Source organism: Phymastichus coffea, unplaced genomic scaffold (assembly GCF_024137745.1).
Source record: "Phymastichus coffea isolate CEN01 unplaced genomic scaffold, Cenicafe_Pcof_1.1 PCOF00300, whole genome shotgun sequence".
Lineage (NCBI taxonomy): Eukaryota > Metazoa > Arthropoda > Insecta > Hymenoptera > Eulophidae > Phymastichus > Phymastichus coffea.
This window is the reverse complement of record NW_026707111.1, coordinates 1-13957: the sequence shown is the minus strand read 5'-3', so window position 1 is coordinate 13957 and position 13957 is coordinate 1. Positions and strand designations below refer to the sequence as shown.

General features: G+C 48.8%; 1 protein-coding gene across 4 annotated transcripts; it reads right to left on the bottom strand.

Annotated features, from left to right (window-relative positions):
• Positions 1 to 613: 613 nt before the first annotated feature.
• LOC131674774 (BAG domain-containing protein Samui-like) lies at positions 614 to 13794 on the bottom strand. 4 transcript variants are annotated; one of them, XM_058953598.1, is made up of 7 exons: positions 13476 to 13586; positions 6269 to 6416; positions 4083 to 4301; positions 3085 to 3651; positions 2685 to 2937; positions 2212 to 2585; positions 614 to 1615 (listed from the first exon to the last, which is right to left on the bottom strand). In XM_058953598.1, exons 2-7 carry the CDS (start codon positions 6341 to 6343, stop codon positions 1094 to 1096), a joined length of 2010 nt encoding a protein of 669 aa, XP_058809581.1. In that variant the 5' UTR covers positions 6344 to 6416; positions 13476 to 13586; the 3' UTR covers positions 614 to 1093. The 4 variants fall into 4 exon arrangements, with proteins under 4 accessions (XP_058809581.1, XP_058809580.1, XP_058809582.1 ...); XM_058953597.1 differs by lacking the exon at positions 13476 to 13586 and adding an exon at positions 7241 to 7549; XM_058953599.1 differs by lacking the exon at positions 13476 to 13586 and adding an exon at positions 6837 to 6978.
• Positions 13795 to 13957: the final 163 nt, after the last annotated feature.

Here is a 13957-nt window from a genome sequence, read left to right as displayed (position 1 = left end):
TTATTCGCATTTTGAAAATACGTCAAACCTTTTTTGAAATAAATTATTTTGAAAAATAAAGTTTATGGAGTAAATTGGTTTTTTGAAAAATTATATATGAGGTGTATTTACGTACGGAGAGAAAGCTTAGCATATAGACATCTATGTAAAATGACATTTATTTTGGAATACTACTTCGCGACTCGAGGCCGAAATTTGAGTAATAATAGCAGCTTTTCTTTTCAAGTGCTTCCTATTTTTCGATTCAACTTTTCGATTTCAAGACTTCAAATTGCAAATTTACCCAAAATGATTTATGAACTTTAAATGTTCTTCAAGCCATAATAATATTTCACCCAAAAATTTCGATATTTTTAATCTTATTTATATACATTGGATGATTCGTTTTAGTTCTTAAAAAAAGATCGACACTGTTATATTTAAAATACCTTTGAATCATCATTTTTTTATTTTTATAACCTTGAATCAAAAAGGAGCCGAAAAAAGATGTCTGTAGATTATTTCTTAGTACATGTTGCATCAACATAAATTAAATAACAATAAAGTCAGATTAGGATTTAAGTTTTCACAGAATTCATCAAAAAATGGAATAAATAAAAACAAATATTAAAATACGAGTATTTTTTATTAAGAATTGTTATTAACTTTTTTCATAAAGTAATGCTTATCAACTAGGAAATTTCTCGAACACATAGCCTAAGGTCACGTGATGACAAAAGAATTTAACTCAATGTTGTGTAAACACTGCTCCATGCAGTCTCGCGAGGTAGCTGCAGCAAAATCTCTATATCCCGGAAGTATTGAATTGAAATAAATTAAAAAGTACAGAATCATGATGGATCGTAAAACCTTCGCACGTACTCATTTCGCAACAGTCGTCAAAAAAAGCACACAACCTCTATCGTCGAGGACCCGAAATAAATAATCTCTACAGCTTTTCGTCATAGAAACAACATCGATTTACGTAAAAAAATGAAAGAAACCCGGCGAGTTCCCCGACAAATCGCTCGTGAAATGGCATAATCCGCCGGCCCCATCGCGCACAATTTTTTCAGTCCTTGGACAGCAGTATCACCAGCTTTAGACTAGCCGCTTAGATCGATTGGCCAGGTGCAGGCAAAGGTATCGCAGTATCAGAAATAGGTTGCTGCTCTGATTGCTGTTTAACAGATTTTTTAGATTTCTTCGGCGACCTGTTTGGTTTTGCAGGTACCGGTGGAGGTTCCTTCTTCGGCTTTTCCGTTGTTGGTTGTTCTGGAGAGGCAGTCGCTTCTTTGACTTCTTGCTTCTGTTCTTCAGTAATCATAGCTTGACTTTGTTGTTGGTTTTCTTTACCCAATTGAAGTTCTTTGGCAGGTGACGACTGCCTAACCTCCATTGGTTGCTCTTGGAGTAGCTGTTGTTCTTGCGGTGCAGGGGATGCATCCATTGGCTCGTTTTTGATTGGAGACTCTTGTACGGCTTGTTCTGGTTGAACTGGTGTCGAAGCAGCTTCGGCGACGGCAGCAGCGGTGGTTTCCGTAGACGATCGAGTTGGCTCGGTACTTGATGAGTTTTTTGTAGACGACAACGGTGGTGGCAATGGAATAGCTTTCTGCTCTTCCTGAGTTGGTGTCTGTAAAATCATTAAAAAGCCACTTTAGTTTATTTTTTCGAATGGGAATTCATGTTGGGGTGACAAAGAGACTACGAGATATTGAATACCGAGTGAAACAGGTGATTTAATACTTTTTAAGACAAGTGATATCTATGAAAATACATAGCAATGCTGATCTTATTGAAAAAGCATCTCTTCTCCTATATTAAAATAAACTTTTCGATCGAACAGTCATTGTAACGAATATACAAAATGGATGTGTATACAATGAAAATTCAATAGGAAAGTCAAATTTCTGTATGAAGAAGACGTGTTTATCCAAAAAGAATCGGAACGGTGCTTAATAGTGTTACATTGTGCTACAATGACACATGCAGAACATTACACATAGATATCGACGATAAAGAAAAAACTTTGCTAACGTACTCTGCATTAACAGTGGTCACTAATAACCATTAGGTGGACGCGTCCTTGAATAATTGAAAGTTCCCATTACAAGCACTTTACATTATTATTGTGATTTTAAATTCGATTGCGTGAAGAAAACCAACATCGCTGATGATTTCCGACAAACAATCTACTATAGCATTGAAAAGTTTGTTAAATCAATGTACCTCTTGGGTTTCCATAGCCTCAGGTTTCACAGCCACAGTCTCTGTTTTTGTCTCGGATGATTGTTCTACAATCTGTTCCTCTTGCTTCACAGATTCTGTGCTTTGCTTTTCGTCGCGCTGCGGTGTTTGCGGACCTGATAATGAAGCCTTTGATTCGAGCAAACTAATTGTCTCTTGGATACTCTTGATGGCTTGCTTTCGTGCCGTTCGTACATTTTCTTTGCCCTCAGTGTCGATATCATCAAGTTTAATCAACTCACGCGTCAACATCTCATCAAGGTACATATATTGCTTGTCCGTTCGCGAGTTGCCCGAGTATTCTTTCACTTGCTCGGCTAGCGCGTTAACCTCTTGTTGCACTGCAGCAACTTTTTCTGAAAAAAAAATTGAATAATATTTATTATTTCTCTAGTTGTTGAAACACTAAGTGTGGAACATTAAAATATTTTTTAAATGGAAGTAATTACACTTACCCAAAGGATCTTTAGGCTGCACCTGCTGTTTGGGCTTAGGAGGTGCTTGCTCCTGTTGAGGCTCATTCTGAGGATGTTGTGGCTTTTGTTGTTGCTGCTGTTGTGGCTGGAACTGTTGCCTCGCTCGAGGTTGAGTTTCAGTCTGATAAGTGTACCGAGGTTTTTCTTGCTGCTGTTGCTGAGAATGTCGGAACTGTGGATGCGACGGCGGTGAGTTCGTCCATCTGTTTTGTGGTGGCTCGAAAAAAGGCTCCTAAAATGTTAATATTAATTATAAAAATAAGTGTCTTGAATTCTCTAAACGTAAATCGAAGAGATTAGCATTGATTATATTATCGTGAATCAATTTCGCGAGTAAATAATAAAATTAGTATTGCTTAGCGGCAGCGCGTGAACTTACATGGAAATGCGAGGTCCAGCCAGCAGGTTGCCTGTTGAACGACTGATAGTGTTGGGAAGGTCGAGTGAATTGAGGTGGAGATTGTCTCCTTGTGAAATCTGGTTCGTCGACGTCTTTGGCGATTACAGGCTTGTCTCTACCCTCGACAAAAATTGGAATCTGCCTGACGTTACTTTGCGGCCTAGTAGTTTTGTGCTCTTGCTGCTGCGCTTGTGGGGGCGGACTTTTCTCTCTTTGTGGCTCTTGTTGGATTTTTTGGGGCTGCTGTTGTTGCTGAACCTCTTGCTGAGGATTAATTTCGACTCTCGAGACGAAACGTGGCTCGTTCTGACGATTTTCCGGCGGTGCCGACATTGAACGTACGTTTCGCTGTTGCTGTGGTGCCTCCATGTTGTGCTGGTGCTGGCCAATGTCCACTGTGTTGCGTAAGCTGTACTGTGGGATCTTACGCGCGGACGGGCGTGAGTCTGTATCTGCTACTGAAGCCTGATCGGCTTCGCTGCCGTGGGAACTTACTCCACTTGCACCGCTTGCTGCGCTTCCGCCGCTCGCCTGCGAACGTGCGTCCTGTAGAATTCAAACCGAAATTACTCATCATATTGCTGAAACAATTGATAACCCTATCCCTATCTGATTTTTAAATAATGATGATCCATAACTCCAGATTTCAAGATCCGATTGATTGTGAACCAATTTAATTGTCGATATTTATAAAATTTATTTTTAAATCATTACTCATAATCAAGTACACGAATAAAAAATAAAATTATTATTACTACTACGAGGAAAAATTATTTTCGAGCAGTTATTTCCAAATTCAAATGGGGAAATCCACAACGATCGTCAACAAAAGATTAATGCTCTAAGTTATACAAACATGTATTTACAGCTTTATTTTTCCAACTTATATTCTAGGGACAAACGATTCTTATTTGCCTCTCGAAAGTGTTCATCAAAAATATTTAAGGGACACTGGCAAGGTTACTTTGATACCATACCTCGTCAGGATGACTGTGGAAAACGTTATTGGTCGAAGGCCTCTCCTGGCTAGGCCTCCTGTTGCCTCTCCTGAGGGATCCAGCGCTGAAGGGCACCTCGTCCCAAGCCGATCCTAGCAGATGGTCGGCGAACTCTGGATGCCTCGCGGCCAAGTCGTCGAGGCGCGAACGGATATCGGCTCTGTGGCCAAAGATACCCTCGTCGTCAAATGGGAAGCCCTGAGGAGTTTCCAAAAAAAAACGATTACAACTGGTGCATCGCGCGCCACGGTGTCTCTTGGGCGACTGACTGCTCGGAGAAGGAAAAAAAAGGCGCGCGTAGCCGTGGAAGCGAGGTATCCTTCGCTCGGGAGAGCACCGCGAGTGAGTCAGCTCGAAAAGCTTATATGCCTATTCCGGACGCGTTCGAGAGCTCGTTTCTCATCTGATTCGACGTGCCGAGTTTCCAGAATTTTTATCGTCGGCGATCGTCGCGTTCGTGATTTATCTATAGCCGCGACTTGGTCTGCGCTAAGCTGCTGGAATGAATCTGGCAGCGTTGGTTCGTCGAATGCGAGGCCGCCCAATCGACTAGAGGAGAAGCAAGCAAAGAACAAACTTTCTTTGTTAGCGAGCCTGATGATTGTGTGGGCAAGTCGTGAAAAAAAAAGAAGCACATGAACGCGCACTTTAGCGTGTAGGCGTATTATCTCTCTCTCTCTCGCGCGCGCGCGCGCGCACGGACACCCAGAAAACCCTGCTGTTTTTCTTTGTTTTTCCTTCGAGAGGTCGACTTCGCGCTGCGTCACGTGCGCGACGGCATCGAACTCGCGCCGAGGTTCTGAATTATTCATACGCTTCCAAAGCGCGCACGCGTCCTTCGTGGTCTAATTCCTTTTTTTTCTTTCTTTCTTTTTGCTTAACTGCTTCTCGCATTAGCGACGCGACGAAAACAGCACCGAATAAATAAAGAGAGAGAAGTGTTATGGCGAATAAATAAAGGACAAAAAAAAGGAGATACCGAGGAAAGATATGGCGCGCACAAAGCAAGCAAAGCGCTTGAGCTCATCGCCATATACGTATGCCAGTCCTTATATAATGCTCGCATATCACCTATACATACGAGCGACGACGACGTCGCTGGCGCTGCGACGCCCACGCCCGTGCAGCGAATGACGTCGTCACGGAAGCGTTGTTTCGCGTAAACATCGATATGAATGATCGCGAAGTTGAGAGAGGGAGAGAAAGAGAGAGACGGGGAGGAACTAAAGGCGCGAAAGTGGGTGAATGTCACCGCGCCGCCGTGCGAACCCTTTGAGCGGGTCAAGGTCTCGCAGCGGGCTGCTGCACAGCGCCGCGGCCGTTATTTATAGCGCTGACGGGCTTTTCTCCGCGCGGGCGTTGCGTAATTTGGCGGGACACAGCCGTCAATCGGTCGCTTTGCATAGGCGCACGCTGACTCAGGCCACCGCTGCCGCGCCGCGGTGCCTTTTTAGACACCATCTTTCGCATTTGACACATTCCTCGCGCGCGCCGTGACTCACGAACAGTGCCTTTATGCAACGCGTCTCGCGCTATTGAATGATCGCTCGACCCACTTCGCGGCGCGAGCTTTGGGGATCGATGTGAGGCGCGCTGACTTTGTGCAAGCTCGCTTTTTGTGTGCGAGCGATAGTTGCGAATTGGATTTCTACTTTAACCACACGCGCTCTTTCACTCTCACCCCCCCCCCCCTCCCCACAATACATCTCCAAATCGGTGATTTCGAAAGTAAGGATAGCGTGTCTCTAAATTTGCCGAGCTCTCACCCACATAATCTCGGCTACGTCAGCGAGTTAACAGTAAAAGAACGTATCTCCATCTGACGCCGGTTTAAGAACGAAAAATAGAGAACCCGCAACTTTCGTCTGTGAAGTGGATGGATGACGCCCACGCGTCGCGCACGTGGCCAAAACAAAGAAGCTTGACACTTAGGTCACCCGGCCGAAATACTCGGTAAACAGAGAGTCACGAAAAAAAAATGGACGTGGTGACTGCAGGTAGCTTCGATTGCTTTTCGAGGTGAACAAACAAAAATCTTCGAAAATAAGTTTGGCGAGATTTTCGTAAACAGAGAGCGCGAGAGAGCGCAAAATACGCGAGAGAGACACCTCGGAGAGGAGAAAAGAAGAAAATGCGGATGAGTGTTGTGCAGCTGGAAGACTTACGGGGAAGTGTGCGCGCGGGTCCAGATCCCGGCCGAACTTGCTTGCATTGTCAATGATCACCGGCGATGAATCCATTTGCCGCCTATGGGATTTCCTCTCGCTACTCGGTTTCGTGATTCTTTTTTTCTCCGACTCTCTGTCTCTCCGCCTACGAAATGTTCGTCTAACGTTAGCACATGCAGACACAGAGAGACGCTGAAAAAGATTCGCTCGCGCCTTCTCTCTCTCCAAACGTGTTCTATTTTCGTGATGAGCCAAAGTGATTATTTTATTTTCCGCGCGCTCGCGAGACTCGACGGTATCAAGGACGTGCACGCGCTCACTTACACGTACGGTACTCGACTTTTCGGGGTTAAAAGTTAAAACACAAGCACTGTGTAGATACATCTATGCACTAAGTAAGAATGTATATCAAATGTATGAATGGCGTGATAGATTACAATAATAACTGCGGGCAATAAAAGACGTGTGAGAGAAAGCGCAAGCTTTGCTATGGATAGAAATGATCGATTAGATTATGTATTACGTGCCTTCCGAAAAAACAACTGTTTACTTAAGAATCGGTTACCTTGAAAATTTAAATGTCAAACGGACACTTCGAGCTAGATTCAGAATTGAAAGTAATCAAATGTTCACAGAGTAATTTTGATTGACGAAAACTCTTTTTAAGTGAAAACAGAAAGAGAATTCGTGAAACTTTTGTTATGAGAAGCGTCTCGAAAGAATCTAACCTCTAACTACAATATATTAGAGTGCGAGCCGATCGATATCCTCAGATAGAGACAAAGTGTGTGTGTGTGTGTGTGTGTGTGTGTGTGTGTGTGTGTGTGTGTGTGTGTGTGTGTGTGTGTGTGTGTGTGTGTGTGTGTAGAGAGAGAGTCGAAACAGTTTCGCGTTTTCGGAAGGCACCTTGCCAAATAATTTGTATTCGAGAGCTGCTGCTGCTGCACAACACGGCACAATGGAAATTACCGATTATATCGCGGCTAATCCTCTCGCAGCTATTCTTCTTTTTACTCCTCTTGGTAAGATTAGTACGTAAAAAAATCACTGGTTTTCTTTAAAGTCGAACACTAAACACTATTAATACTGTTAGTCTGCTTCTCACGGTAATACTTGTACGGACTCTCAAGGTATGTATAAGTCGTGCCGTGTAAAATTGTCACAATGCACTCGCTCACGAATTCTCTTGATGATACTGAAACACGACCAGGCCGTCGCGCCAACTTAAATAACCAAGCACCACAGAAGCTGCGCGAAGGCTGCGCGCGCAGCCGTACACCCACGCGACTGTTCGAGAACTTGCTGGAAGCTTCGTGACGAGAGCTACTCACAATCAGTAATGTATCTAAAGCTCTTTGGTACCCGCTGCGTTCTCTTTTAAACATATTGCCCTGTTATATTAAATTAAAACGTGATTTGATAAAAACTGAGAATACCAAAGTTGAGTATTTCCAATTTGCAATAATATTTTCGATTTATGTTATAATACAAATTACTTGGAAATTTTAAGTTGAAAATGTTACATTTTACATGCGCTCTTACATGAAAGACTCGATAAAACATTAACGGAATAATATTACAAAGTTTGAGTATAAAAGTATTATACTCAAAAGTTTGTGAGAAATATTATTTATAAACGAATTGCTTAAAAGTAATGTTTATTCTAATTAAGTATTTCTTTGATATAATATGACTTCTCATATTATATATTTGCATTTTTTAATTAATAACGTAAGCGACATTGAGTTTATTTTCAAGTAAGCTTACATCTTTACAATGTTTTTTACCGTATGAAAATTTAACTTTGTGTCGATAAAATAGTGTGCTAGGCTGCTAGGCTATCCAGGGCAACGTCCTCAATGTGAAGTACACGTGTTCAAATATTTATCATTAACATTCATGTTCTCGAACGAAATACGAAGTTATGCTGCAACCATAATAAAGGCTCGTAGAGTGGCTTACAGAGTCATCAATGTTATCAAAAATCCATTCGTTTCTACGCACTCGAAATCCCAAGTTGTACGCGTTCAAATAACTCTAGCAAGCCAAAATTAACAACGTACAATCCAATTAAAATACCACGAGCGATCGTGCAGGTTCAAGAGAGAACACTTTTGTTACATCACTGCTACCGCGAGGGGTTCACGATTGTAATATCTGGTAATATACTCGCGCGAAGCCAGGTGATCCTAGATCAGTTGGAAGATTCTGCGCTAGATGACGCTCTTTGTCATGACCTACCGGGTTTCGCACGTGCGACGATCGTCTTTGTTTATGTTGCGGTTTTGTTTTTTGGAAACGTTTCACGTAGAAGCTCTTGATCGAACTTTGGCTTTTTAACATAAGAAACAATTGTTACATTTGCGACGTGTACGCCTCTGTAGCGTCGCTTGTTTTTTGGGACCATGTGTGATCTTGAAGAGAGGCGCGACGATGTTATTTCTCTTATGCATCGCAACATATATCAAAGTGTAATTTTGAATATTTTTTATCTTCCACATGAGATAAAAGCTCAACGAAACGTCGTATGTGTGTGCTTGCGTCGACAATTTTGAGCGACGCTGTACGAAGGTGAGTAATAAAAATCAGTGCATATCGATAAATTTATTTTCAACTTCCTTTTGTTTAGCTGAACCGGTTGAACTAGTTTTTCTTTCTGCGTTCGCTCTCCAAACAGTCCCTTCAAAAGGTTTCGCAAATCACCATTGCTGGCCCCCGAAAGACATATATGGCACGTGTCGTACAAAAAAGCTTCCGGAGCACTCTCGCACGAACAAGATCGTAATCCAACGAAAACGGCCATCCTTTTTACATTTTTTTCCCGACCACGTGATTCACCTGTCGCTCGCGCCCACGGTGTGTATAATGCGGTCTCCTATCCGCGCCTTTTACGGCTGAGTTCGCTTGCAAGCACCGTCACTTCCCGGTTCGCTATACGTCTTTTCCGTTTCGCTCGCTTGCGATACACCGTTCGAGCTATCTTTAGGGAGGGGGAGGGGGTCGATGCATTGGTGATTTTTATCGTAGTCCTTGGCTGAGTTGCACAACCGCGCCGCAGCTATCAATACATTATCCGGCGGCTTATAAATATTTGGAGACGATTTGTGAGGATGTTTATGGCGACGCGTTCGCTCGCTACGGATATTTATTTGCGCTGCGTTCGCCGGATAAAGCACCAAGCAAACTAGTAAACGCATGAAATGCCTACGCGAATTAATATAGTTCGCGTTTATTTTTAGGCAATCGCACGTCCTGTTTCGTATTTTAACTTTTATTATTCCCTGCATGAAAGCTTGACGAATGTACCCATTGTAGTCGACTACGTTCTAAAAGGTTTAGATAGGAAAGTAGCATTCCTTGCCAAAACCGAGTACATGAAATGAACCGAGGGGCAATCGGACGCAGGCGAAATCCAATAAATGCAATGAATGTCTCTCCGCGTGTTCTGCGCCCGCGTACAACCTGGAAACTTTCCGAAAACGCGAGTCCTCAAAATACCATCGCGCAGTGCGCTCAAAAAAACCTCATATTCTCGAAATAAACTTCTCCAGTCGATGCGTACTTTTGGCGAGAAAGAGAGAGAAAGAAACGCGGAGAGTTACGCGAGCCGCGGCCTTGCACTCTCCGGCAGTGCGGTGCACCGACTTTTTTTTGTTTTTTTTTTTTAGGAAGGTTGCGCTCGGTTATTCGCGATCGCGCGAATGTTGAGCCGTTGTCCCGAAGCGCTCGCGGACACTTGCTGCCCTCATCTCGTGCGATGACTCGAGCGGATCGAAAATAGGTCGCGCGACAAAGGATTCGTGCGCTCGCGTCTAACGAAAGGCGCGGGCTGTCGGTGCAAAGTGGCCGCCAAATAAGCCACGGCAGGTCGTCCAGAAATCGACTCGGACTCTTGGAGTTTCGGCGCGATCGGTCAATGCCAAAAGCGGCCGCGCTGGGCGACTTTCTCAGCGTCGTCGAATTTCGGGGCCGAAGCGGCGATTGTCTCTCGCGCATGTCTCTCGTTGGTCACGGTACATACATCATCCGGCGTCGCTCGACGTGCTCTCTCGTACTTTCGTCGGTGCGAATTTGATCCTCGCGGATTATCGACGCGTAGCCTTCGAGATTATCGCTTGGCAGAGGCTGCCTGCGACGCGTCGATGAGCTTAAAATAATGCCAGCGCGAGAGCGCAGTTTGCCCGGCCTTCTCTCGCGACGCGATGCACTTCCTCGGTAAAGCGCGCGAGTAGCGCCAAGAAAGCGGCCACCCGTATCGATAAACGCTCGGCTCGAGCGACGAAACGTTCTGGGTCGTCGCCAAACTTCGAGGTTTTTTTCTTCTCTTTCTCTCTCGGCGCGCAATAAGGTCGACGTCGCCCTTCCGCCACTGGCTCTCCTCTCACTTTCGCCGGATTTCAAGGAGCCGCGCCGCTTGTCCCTGTCGAGCTCGCCTGGAAAATTCAGCCGCTCGTCCGACTCTCCGAATCACGAGCCCACGAAACGGAGCGAGGATCGGTCGACCTTGCCTGCCCGCGTCGAGAGAGCGTTGCGCCAAGGGCTGCGGCTCGCTACGGCGCTCGATTTCTCGGGTCGGGCGTCGCGCGACACTGATCTTGGTCGCGATTCGAGCCGCAATGGCGACGACTGCTCCAGTAGTCGCGCGTACGAGCCCGCGTGCAACCGCCGTCGGCCGCGGCCGGCGAGCCCTTTGGTCCGAAGGTCGTCGCGCCTTCTCCGCCGGCGAGAGTCGGGCCTTTTGAGCGTTCGCCTTTCTCCAGCCGGGCCGCATCGGCCGGCCTTGACGCAGCAGGCGCTTGACGCAGACCAAGGATACGCCTCGATGCGCGCGCACCCGTGATTACGAGAAGCGCGCGAGGAGGAATGACCTCGATCTCGGCACTGCGACTCTCGCGTCCCGTCGTAGCGCGAATCCGTTTCGCGGTACGCGGAAGCGAGACGACGGCGATTCGGAGCTGCTGCGCGGCCCGGCCGCGAGAGCCGATCTCCGAGACGGCGTGTCTCGCCATCTGTCGGCGCGGAGTCGAAGCGCCGCCAGCGATCCGCGCAGCCGAGCGAAGATCGCGAAGCAGAGCGATCCCTCGGCTCGGATCATCGATACGCGCGCGCGCTTACGATCGATGATCCAGCGTGATCGATAGATCGAGCAGGAGCGCAGCCAAGGCGAGGAGCTCGCGCGAGTGCGTGGCTCTCTCTCTCTCTCTCTCTCTCTCTCTCGTTTCTTTTTCTGCCACCTCCACCGCCGTCGAGGCCGAGGCGCTCTCGCGCGACGCCTGGCGCCATCGGCTGTGCGCTTCGCGCGGACCCGCCATGGGTGGCGGGCTCGCGATTACGCAACTCGCGCGAGCCCACTTTCGCACGTGGGACTTGGCGGCGCGATGGAGAGGGGGCGGGGGCACGAGCAGGGAGTGGCGACGGCTCCGCGACGTGGGCTCGTGAACTCTCGTTGCGCGCCCGAGCGACCTCCGGCGCGACGCGCGATCGGCGGGGAATAAACGGGCCCGACGCGCCGAAAACGCGCGAGTGCTACGCCCCTTTGTTGTCCCTCGGTGACGCTCTCGCCGAGGAGTGGCGAAGTGGCGCAACCGATCGCGCGCGCGCCGACGCCTGTTCCTTCCACCTCGCGGCTTCTCGATGATTCGCCGCGCGTCCGACGATAACGAGGACAAAGCGCCGCCTGTTTGCTCGCGCGCCTCCCAAATTTCGGCCTTCGCCGAGGCAAATTCCACCTGTTATCTAATCTCAGGCATCTCGCCGCGCGAGAATTCATAGCAATTAGACGCCGATCGTGAGTCGCGGCGTTCGCGAGACCAGCGTCGTCGTCAACTCCCACACGGCCACCGAGAAAAGAACGAGGGTTCCAGTCGGAGCGCGTTGCGTGTTGCGGCGCGCGGTCGCAATTGCCGGTGAACAAAGCGAGCGATTACGAGACCAAGTGTGTCGCCGAGTGTTTTCTGCGCTTGTCTTTGTCGCCGCGCGCCGCGGTCGAGCGTCGGCTCGTTACGCGTAACGCGAACGTCGGCATTAAATGCGCCACGCGAGCTTCGCTTTTTCTCTTGTCCGCCTCGACGATCCAATTAGGCGACCTTCGTCGGCCTATCTCTCGCTCTCTGTGCGTTCCTTTCGCGATGACCGAGGCCTCTCTCTCTCTCTCTCTCGCTCGAGTTTTCATCACGGCTTCGATCCCCACGAAGCTCCACGTGCGACGACCCATTCGCTCTCGGCGTCCAGTGCAACGCTCGCGCCCGCCGCACTTCTAAAATAGCCTGTCGTAATTACCATTCCGTCGCGCGCAACGGAATTGGTAACATTGTTACAAATGCTCTCGCTTCGTTTGCGCGGCTGCGCCGCGGCGAGTTTGACGAACGGAGACTCGGCGCGCGGCGCGGCTCTCGCCTTTGTTTTGCCGTCCGCGCGATCGCGCCGCGCCGACGAGTCCGTGCCTTTTAATTAATCCGCGACATCGGCCGCCGGCTTCCCTCCGCTTCGGCGAGTGGGAGGGAGGAAAGCCGGCCGGGGATTATTTCGAGTGCAGGTTCCTCCAAAGTGCGACGCGCGTTATTTTCAGAGCGACCGCAAGCTGCAGGTTCGAGAAGCTTCGCTCGGCGTGCGCTTTTGCGAATCCGCTGGCCGCGCCGGGCGGTTCGCTCTCTCTCTCTCTCTCTGTCTCTCTCTCTCTTTCTTCTCCCTTTCGAGACCTGTAAATCACGCTCGAACGCGCGTTATTATCGACGTCCACGGGCTCGTCGCTGAATAAGCGCGGACGCCGTTTTTACGACGCATCGGCTACTCGCGCGAGTCATCGACCGCGGCCAAGTTCCAATCCGACTGACATCTCGTGCGAGGGCGACGAGGGCTAGACAAAGGGGAGGGAGTGAAGGGGAGCCCCCTTTAAGCGCGAATCGCCCCCTCCCCGTCCGGGCCGCTTCGTTCGCGTTAAATCCCGAATACCCAGGGGGACGGGCAAGAAATAGCGTGGCAGCTCGAACGGTGGATCGAGCGAACGACGGGTGGAAGGGTGCCGATCGTAGGAGTCGCCATCGTATGGTTTGCCAATCGCCCCCCACACGCGCGCCAGTCAGCGCAATAGTGAAAGGACGTGCACGCGTGCACGCGGTCGGCAAGTGCACGCACGAGCGAGTGACTCACTTTGGTCCACCTTCGCGCGACGTCGCCGGGGCGATCGCCGATCGGCCCCACTTACCTTGGCAAACGCAGCGTGCCGCTCGAAGGGATCCCTGGCGAGTCGCGTGGTCGGGGCCTCCCAGCGCCTGCCCTTGTCGGCCAGCTGCTGCTTCATCTTGGCGATCAGCTCGTCGTCGGACATGCCGCGCAACTTGTCGCCGAAACGCTCGCGCGGCTTCTCGCGAAAGTAGTCCGACATGCCTCTCCCGGGTCGACGAGGCGCCCCACCTTCCTCTTCCTCTTCCTGGCCGAAAGCTCGGCGACGGTCCAGCGCGATCCTCGCCGCGTACGCTCGCTCGCGCGTCGAACGGGAGAGGCAGCGAAGAGAACGGCGCGCGTGTCGCGGCTCGACTGAGCTTAGCCTTAGCTTTACTTAGCCGACGCGCCGCTGTACGCCTCCTTGCCTTGCTCGCGGAGAGAGAATCTCGCGTGTGTGTGCACGCACGCATGCGCCACCGATCGGTCGCGCATATAAATATATCCCTAGCGTGCATCTTTCGC

What these genes read in the sequence shown, in the direction of transcription:
- LOC131674774 (XM_058953596.1), bottom strand. Translation starts at nt 13,655, where the DNA reads ATGTCGGACTACTTTCGCGAGAAGCCGCGCGAGCGTTTCGGCGACAAG. An exon ending in GGCACGCTGCGTTTGCCAAG is followed by an intron (nt 4,302 to 13,475) that starts GTAAGTGGGGCC and finishes GAAACTCCTCAG; the next exon opens with GGCTTCCCATTTGACGACGA. An exon ending in TCCACAGTCATCCTGACGAG is followed by an intron (nt 3,652 to 4,082) that starts GTATGGTATCAA and finishes TGAATTCTACAG; the next exon opens with GACGCACGTTCGCAGGCGAG.